The sequence below is a fragment of the Bison bison genome, unplaced genomic scaffold (genome assembly GCF_000754665.1).
Source record: "Bison bison bison isolate TAMUID 2011002044 unplaced genomic scaffold, Bison_UMD1.0 scf7180017864148, whole genome shotgun sequence".
Taxonomy (NCBI): domain Eukaryota; kingdom Metazoa; phylum Chordata; class Mammalia; order Artiodactyla; family Bovidae; genus Bison; species Bison bison.
The window spans coordinates 6677039-6685602 of NW_011494720.1; the positions used below are offsets into that span (position 1 = coordinate 6677039).

Below are 8564 nucleotides of genomic sequence, written 5' to 3' on the forward strand. Positions count from 1 at the left end.
TACCATAGCAGGTATTGTCAAAAGTTACACCAATTTAAACACTCTTAACATGATCATGTGGACCCTCCAACTAAGAATGATTATTATCATTTTAATGTTTGTCAGTCAGAAGGGGAGAAGGGGAAAAAGCCTCATCTTGGATGTCCTTAATTATGATTGAGGTCATGCATCTTTTTATATCAGTTTAGTCACTTAGTCATGTCTGACTCTTTGTGACCCCATGGACTGCAGCGCGCCAGGCCTCCCTGTCCATCACCGACTCCCGGAGCTTGCTCAAACTCATGTCCATCAAGTCAGTGATGCCATCCAACCGTCTCCTCCTCTGTCATCCCCTTCTCCTCCTGCCTTCAGTCTTTGCCAGCATCAGGGTCTTTTCCAGTGAGTGAGTTTTTCACATCAGGTGGTCAAAGTATTTGAGTTTCAGCTTCAGCATCAGTCCTTCCAATAAATATTGAGGACTGATTTCCTTTAGGACTGACTGGTTTGATCTTCTTGCAGTCAACGGGACTCTCGAGTCTTCTCCAACACCACAGTTCAAAAGCATCAATTCTTTGGTCTTTCTTTATAGCCCAACTCTCACATTCATACGTGACTACTGGAAAAACCGTAGCTTTGACTAGATGGACCTTAGTTGGCAAAGTAATGTCTCTGCTTTTTAATATGCTGTCTAGGTTGGTCATAACTTCTCTTCCAAGGAGCAAGTGTCTTTTAATTTCATGGCTGCAGTGACCATCTGCAGTGATTTTGGAGCCTAAGAAAATAAAGTCTATCACTATTTCCATTGTTTCTCCATCTATTTGCCATGATGGGACCAGATGCCAAGATCTTAATTTTCTGAATGTTGAGTTTTAACCCAGCACTCCTCTTTCACTTTCATCAAGAGGCTCTCTGTTCCTCTTCACTTTCTGCCATAAGAGTGGTGTCATCTGCATATCTGAGATTATTGATATTTCTCCTGGCAATCTTGATTCCAGCTTGTGCTTCATCCAGCCCAGCGTTTCTCATGATGTACTCTGCATATAAGTTGAATAAGTAGGGTGACAATATACAGCCTTGATGTACTCCTTTCCCTATTTGGAACCAGTCTGTTGTTCCATGTCCAGTTCTAACTGTTGCTTCCTGACTTGCATACAGATTTCTCAAGAGGCAGGTTCAGTGGTCTGGAATCCCCATCTCTTTAAGAATTTTCCACAGTTTGTTGTGATCCACACAGTCAGAGGTTTTGGCATAGTCAATAAAGCAGAAGTAGATGTTTTTCTGGAACTCTCTTGCTTTTTTGATGATCCAACAGATGTTGGCAGTTTGATCTCATTCCTCTGCCTTTTCTAAATCCAACTTGAACATCTGGAAGTTCACCGTTCATGTACTGTTCACCGTTCATGTACTGTTGAAGCCTGGCTTGGAGAATTTTGAGCATTTACTAGCGTGTGAGATGAGTGCAATCGTACAGTAGTTTGAACATTCCTTGGCATTGCCTTTCTTCGGGATTGGAATGAAAACTGACCTTTTCCAGTCCTGTGGCCACTGCTGAGTTTCCCAAATTTGCTGGCATACTCAGTGCAGCACTGTTACAGCATCATCTTTCAGGATTTGAAATAGCTCAACTGGAATTCCGTCACCTCCACTAGCTTTGTTCGTAGTGATGCTTCCTAAGGCCCACTTGACTTCACATTCCAGGATGTATGGCTCTAGGTGAGTGATCACACCATTGTGGTTATCTGGATCGTGAAGATCTTTTTTGTATAGTTCTTCTGTGTATTCTTGCCATCTCTTCTTAATATCTGCTGCTTCTGTTAGGTCCATACCATTTCTGTCCTTTATTATGCCCATCTTTGCATGAAGTGTTCCCTTGGAATCTCTGATTTTCTTAAAGATATGTCTAGTCTTTCCCATTCTGTTGTTTTCCTCTATTTCTTTGCATTGATTGCTGAGAAAGCCTGTCTTATCTCTCCTTGCTATTCTTTGGAACTCTGCATTCAAATGGGTATATCTTTCCTTTTCTCCTTTGCCTTTCACTTCTCTTCTTTTCACAGCTATTTGTAAGGCCTCCTCAGACAACCATTTTGCCTTTTTGCATTGCTTTTTCTTGGGGATGGTCTTGATCCCTGTCTCCTGTACAGTGTCACGAATCTCTGTCCATAGTTCTTTAGGCACTCTATCAGATCTGATCCCTTAAATCTATTTGTCACTTCCACTGTATAATTGTAAGGGATTTAATTTAGGTCATACCTGAATGTTCTAGTGGTTTTCCCTGCTTTCGTCAATAAATGGAAAATAACTTCAAAATGGAAAGTAACTTCAAAACTGGTTCTACTGGAGGTTGATGTAAGAGCATGTAAGATATGAAGTATTTGGAATACCTTATAAAGCAAAATATATTCTACCAGTGTCAAGACTTCTTTATTTGCACCTCTCAACCAAAGACATATTTTTCAGCTCACAAAATTGTAATCAGCTTTTATCTCATGCAACATAAAAGTAACCTTCATAGGATAAAGGCAGGTGTTGGTAATAGTGTATATCAATTAAGGTTTGCATTAAAATGTTTTTTTATTTGCCTACAGGCTAGTTTCTGGGCTTGACCCAATTTCCTTCAGGCTGTAAGCAAATGCTAATTTGCATATTTGACCTAATTGACACTCTACCCCTTGTTAGAAATATCTCATCCCTTCTTGAGCTGTCCTTACTCCTTCATGATTTTCTTCATCCTGATTTTAGAGTAAGTCAGTGCATGGGTGGTTGTTAAGGTTTTCACTTTTTTTTTATTTTTCCTAAAAGAGATAGGAACTAACTGTATACATATCTCTTCCTTACAAACTACTTCATGAGATGATATTACCAACCTTATTTTATAGATAAGGAATTAAACTTAGAGATTTATCAACTTAACCCAAAAAAGTATGGATCTGGGCCTGTATTTGTTTCTTATATTACTGATAACAAATTACCACAAATGGCTTAAAACACACAACATACACATATGCTCTCCAATTTCTGTGGGTTCTCAGCTCAGGGTCACAGTACAAGTCAAGCTGGCAGCCTGGATTCCATTTCTCTGAGCTCGTAGTTGTTGGTAGAACTTAGTTCCTCACAGTTGCTGGACTGAGGTCCTGTTTTCTTGCTGACTGTCATCTGGGGCCTTCTCTGCTTCTAGCAGTTGCCTTCCTTCCTAACACGTGGGCCTCTGACCTGCGTGGCACTGCTTTTCAAGGCCAGCGGAGAGTGTCTCTGACCTGCTCTGTCTCTTAACTCTAGATGCCAACTTAAAGGACCCACATGGGTGCTCTCCCTTTTGGTTAGCTCAGCGAGTTGATTGGTGACTGTAATTACATCTCTGAAATCCCTTTTGCCCTGCAATGTAGATAATCCTGGGAGTGACATCCTGTCCCATTCATGGGTTCACCCCACACTCCGGGAGACTCATACAAGTTGTGTATGTGAAGGGGGCTCAACTTAGAATCCTGCCTCAACAGGGCCCATCTTAACTTTAGACCTTACGCTCTTTGATCGGTATTGTTATCTGTCATATTAAGGATAACAGCACTGACTAGAAAGGGATGTTTGGGCCCTTTGGCATTTGAAAGTGCTTAATTTTTTGTCTGTTACTGAAAATATTTCAGTGCCTGGAAGCAGCGAGCCTTTCATGACGCAAGGACAGATGCCCACCAGCAGCATGCAGGATATGTACAACCAGAGTCCGTCTGGAGCCATGTCTAGTCTTGGCATGGGGCCACGGCAGCAGTTTCCCTACGGAACCAGTTACGACCGAAGGTGAGTGTTTCCTAAGATGAAGATGAGATGACTTATTCAAAACTGTGCTTTCCACACACACATCTCTGAGCCCTAGCAGCTGATGTCTGCTTCCTGCTGAAGTTCGGTAGGACTGTACGTGTCAGACGGCTGCCTTCAGTCGATGACTGTAACAGGAACTGGGGAGAAGGACGTTGTCCCCAGGCCACCAATACAGCCGTGTTTTTATTAGTGAATTTTAGAAATATGCCAGGGCTGGGCTGGCCAGGGCACAAGTCTTCTCCCTAAGGATGCAAGAGCCAAGGTTGTCCCAGCCACTGTCACCACACCGAGACTGCCGCTCCAGGGTCCGTGTGTGGCTCCTCCCTTGACCTCAGTGCCTGCCCTCCTCCCCACAGGCCGAGGTCTGGGCAGGTGCCACACTGGGCTGTCAGCAGGCTCGGGCAGCAGTGGGTTCTTGGTGACGTCTTCCAGGCGTTGTTTTTTCAGGTGTTCCCCCTGTCCCCTGCAAACATTTTAAACTGAGAGGGAATGCTTTGCTCCTTAATAAACATCTGATAAAAGCCAGGGTAGCTCTTCTTTTCTCAGGACATCCCCTTGATACTAAAATGGCAAGTAAGGATGCATTACTGGCCCAGATTATTTTAATAAGATAGAATGAAAGTCATTGAAATGTCTCAGAGAGGAAGCTGTTCCTCGAATAGTGGCTTAGGGTGGACTTCCTTTGTGAAGAAGGCCCCTGACCGTGGTCCTTACCATGGAAGACCTATCCCTTGCTTGTCATGTTCATTACCTCCCTAACGGAGACTTACTTAGAAACCAAGCCTTCAACTGAATATTTCATTTTTAAAGAAAACCAGTGGAGGTAAAGTAAAGCTCTTTCTCTGACTGTTGCTCTGAGGCAGGCCTCAGGACAGGTGTGGTTTTCATCATTTCCTTGGCGGGGCCTCGGTCCACACTGCTCCCTCTCAGTCCACATGCTGGGTTTTGTAGGTCCAGCTAAGCAGTCAGGTGTCCCTGGTTTAATACAAAGGAAAATTTTGGTTGGAAAAACCACTGTTTTACCAAATCAGGTTTCTTTCTAGCATTCTCTGTGAGCCTGGTTTTTGAGTTACACAATATTGCATGCTCAGAGCTACTTTGTACTTTTTAATAGTGACTGGGGAATCTCAAATTCTCATTCTGACCTTCTAATGAAGGTTTGGTTGTGAAATCCGCCTTAGTCACTTAACCGCTGTGTGAAGTCTGATGTACCAGATCAAGGATTTTTACTAAGATTTGGTTTGTTTTTGAGAGTCCAGGAAAAGCTTTTGGAGGGGGAAGAGGCAAGGGATAGGCTGATGAGATCAGAAGGAGAACAGTCGTCCTCGGACATATATTCTTAAAGGAACCTGAGCAAATATACTTTTCTGAAGTGAAGTGAAGTTGCTCAGTCGTGTCCGACTCTTTGCACCCCCATTCCAGGCAAGAATACTGGAATGGGTTGCCATTTCCTTCTCCAGGAGATCTTCCTGGCCCAGGAATTGAACCCAGGTCTTCCGCATTGTAGGCAGATGCTTTACCATCTGAGCCACCAGGGAAGATATATAGTTTTCTATTTCTTCTCAGATGCTTTCTGGAATGCAGCATGGCCCAGGTGTAGAAGTTATTTTGGCCTTATCACATTAGGATTTGAGCTTCCCGGGTAGCTCAATGGTAAAGAATCTGCCTGCCAATGCCATGAGTTCGATCCCTGGGTCGGGAAGATTGCCTGAAGAATCTCTATGGACAGAGGAGCCTGGCGGGCTACAGTCCATGGGGTCGCACAAGAGTCGGACACGATTGAGCGACTAAACAACATTAGGATTTCCTTCATTAAGTTTTCTCTTCTGAAAAGTGTTACTTGTTCAGCTTAAATTTCATCCACATCAATTATACTTCTTTTCTCCTAACTATAAGCTTGCCTCCAGATTTCAATGTCATTAGCAGAAACTTCCCTTGTCTGTTTTACATGTGATGTTATAAATTTTCATTTATTTTCTTTCTTATTCTCATTCCTTGACCAGTATTGTTTCTTACAAAATTCAGTATACTAACTACATCAGTTTAATTTCTGAAGTTTCAATTCTGTTGTTCTTTTAAACATGTATTTTTATGGTACTTATAATTTCTCAATATGAAATAAAAGTATGTTTATTCCCATTTTAAGATTTAACAGAAGTACATTTAAATCATCCCTATTATCCTTTTTTTGTTGTTGTTGACTTTTGGGGTCATAGAACTTTGAAATTTTGAGTAGTTATGTCTATACCAACTTAGTATCGTTTGGACTAATTTTGAAGGATTCCTTTAAAAAACTTGCACATTTTATACTCAGGATGAGGAAATTAGAAACAGAAACATTTTCCACGTTTATATGTCAATACTCTGGTGCTCCTAGAAATACTGCTTTGACTCTTAGGTTCTTCTGTTGTTTCTTACGCTCGTTAATGCCTCACTTCAGGGTGTGTCATGCCCTCCCTGGTCCCTCAGTAGATGGGCGGGGCCCCTCCTCAAAGACAGAGGGACTCCTTGCCCCACCGGCCAGGGCTTGGCAGCACTCCCAAAACGGGTGCTGTCCTCCTTCCACTGGGAGGGGAAGTGCTCCTGCTGCTCACAGTGCCTGTCAGGAGGAGGCCATGGAGGAAAGACAGCATGGAGTGTCCAGAAGTGGGCTCTTCCTCCCTCCCTTGGCCCGAGGTCCACGGTCAGTGAAGTTTTCTTTGAATGCTTCATTCTAGGCATGAACCTTATGGGCAGCAGTACCCGGGCCAAGGCCCTCCCTCAGGACAGCCGTCATATGGAGGACACCAGCCAGGCCTGTACCCACAGCAGACGGTGAGTTGGCAAGCAGCGTGCATCTCTGTGCTTTCTGTTTAAAATTCAGACTCACATACTTCTGAAGACTTTTAGGAAGTATAACCAAAATGACATGTAACAATCAGGTTATATTTGCTTATGCTAAAAAGTATTCTTAGGATTTTGAAATCAGTAGGTTAGAAGTAGCTCTTGAAAATATGTTATTGGAAGTTAAGGACACTCATCCTTGTAAAAAATAAGCCCAAATTCAAGTATATTTTAGACATATGTCTACTCTATATACTATTATATCAATTGACATTTTAGCACAGAAATTTGTGAATATATTTTAGTGAATATGTAGGGTGAACAGCTTAAAATATTATATGCTAATAGTGAAAGTTGATCTCTTTTAAGAATAAGATTATTTAAACTGTGTAGGCTAGGTGTGTAGGTGCGTGCTATTGACAACGTGCTGCAGCTCAGCAGTTGCGAGGTGTGTGAACTAACCACGGCTAACACAGAGGAGCGCACGTCAGACACAGGAATTTGCTGTCGCTAAACAACTCTTCAGGTCTAAGACCTCTTGTAAAATAGAAGGGGTTTTAAACATTAATTTGACCAGAGCATGTTTGTATAGAGACTTGTATCATCAAATCAGCACCTTAAACAGTGTTCTGCCATATGCGTGCCTCCGTCCCGCGTTCTCATCAGGAGCTTCCCACCCCATCCAGTGGTGGAAGCCACGGCCTCCTGGGAGGGGAGCTCCGTGAGGCCGTACCAGCCCTGTCCTCAGAGGTTCTCCTGGAGGAGACCCACATCGGCTGGAGGCTGGGGTGGGGTTCATCCAATGTCAGGTGTCGGGCACAGGTCAGAGTGAGGAGCCAAGCTGTGTATGGAGGCATTTCTGTAAAGTTAGGCCCAAGGGGTCTGTTTAGTCCCGGAGCCCTTCAGGCTGGCCCTCAGAGCGCTCCGTCACTTGTGGTGAGGTCTCCAGCTACCTACACAAGCCATCCCTGTGATCTCCAGGCCCCAGTTCTGCGCGGCCTATGTGGTAGTCACCCTCGCCTTGCTCTCCCAAATCCACCTGGAGAATACCAGGAGAGGAGGCTGGTTTTTTCACCCATGCCCTGCTCTCCCAAATCTGCCTGGAGAATACCAGGAGAGGAGGCTGGTTTTTTCCCACAGAAGTTTTGAAGTACACAAACAGTACGTGCAGTGGTTTGTGTAGTGCTGAGCATCACACATAAACTGTTAGTCTGTGGACATGGGCGCTGCCCATATTCATTTTGAAATGAACATTCCACCAGGTAATAACTATTTTGCCTGATTTAAGTGCGTGATTATACCTGTAAAAGCACATTAGTGTGATCTGTCTCTGTGAATTTTCAGAACTACAAGCGCCATATGGATGGCATGTATGGGCCTCCAGCCAAACGCCACGAGGGAGACATGTACAACATGCAGTATGGCAGCCAGCAGCAGGAGATGTACAACCAGTACGGGAGCTCCTACTCCGGCCCGGACCGGAGGCCCTTGCAGGGACAGTATCCTTACCCCTACAACCGAGAGAGGATGCAGGGCCCGGGGCAGATACAGCCACATGCCATCCCTCCGCAGATGATGGGCGGCCCGATGCAGTCGTCCTCCAGCGAAGGGCCTCAGCAGAGCATGTGGGCGACCCGCAACGATATGCCTTATCCCTACCAGAACAGGCAAGGCCCTGGCGGCCCCACGCAGGCCCCGCCTTACCCCGGCATGAACCGCACCGATGACATGATGGTCCCTGATCAGAGGATAAACCACGAGAGCCAGTGGCCTTCCCACGTCAGCCAGCGTCAGCCTTACATGTCCTCGTCAGCCTCCATGCAGCCCATCACGCGCCCGCCTCAGTCGTCCTACCAGACGCCACCCTCACTGCCAAACCACATCTCCAGGGCGCCCAGCCCTGCCTCCTTCCAGCGCTCCCTGGAGAGCCGCATGTCTCCCAGCAAGTC

At 44.8% G+C, this 8564-nt stretch overlaps 1 protein-coding gene across 8 annotated transcripts in view; it reads left to right on the plus strand.

Moving 5' to 3' along the window:
* The window catches only part of ARID1B (AT rich interactive domain 1B (SWI1-like)), a 422452-nt gene that overhangs the window by 406262 nt on the left and 7626 nt on the right, over positions 1 to 8564 (plus strand). For all 8 annotated transcript variants that reach the window (XM_010840865.1, XM_010840862.1, XM_010840858.1 and 5 more), the window contains 3 exons: positions 3621 to 3771; positions 6510 to 6606; positions 7960 to 8561. In XM_010840865.1, the coding sequence (XP_010839167.1) occupies positions 3621 to 3771; positions 6510 to 6606; positions 7960 to 8561 (850 nt within the window). The remainder of the gene's footprint in view (positions 1 to 3620; positions 3772 to 6509; positions 6607 to 7959; positions 8562 to 8564) is intronic.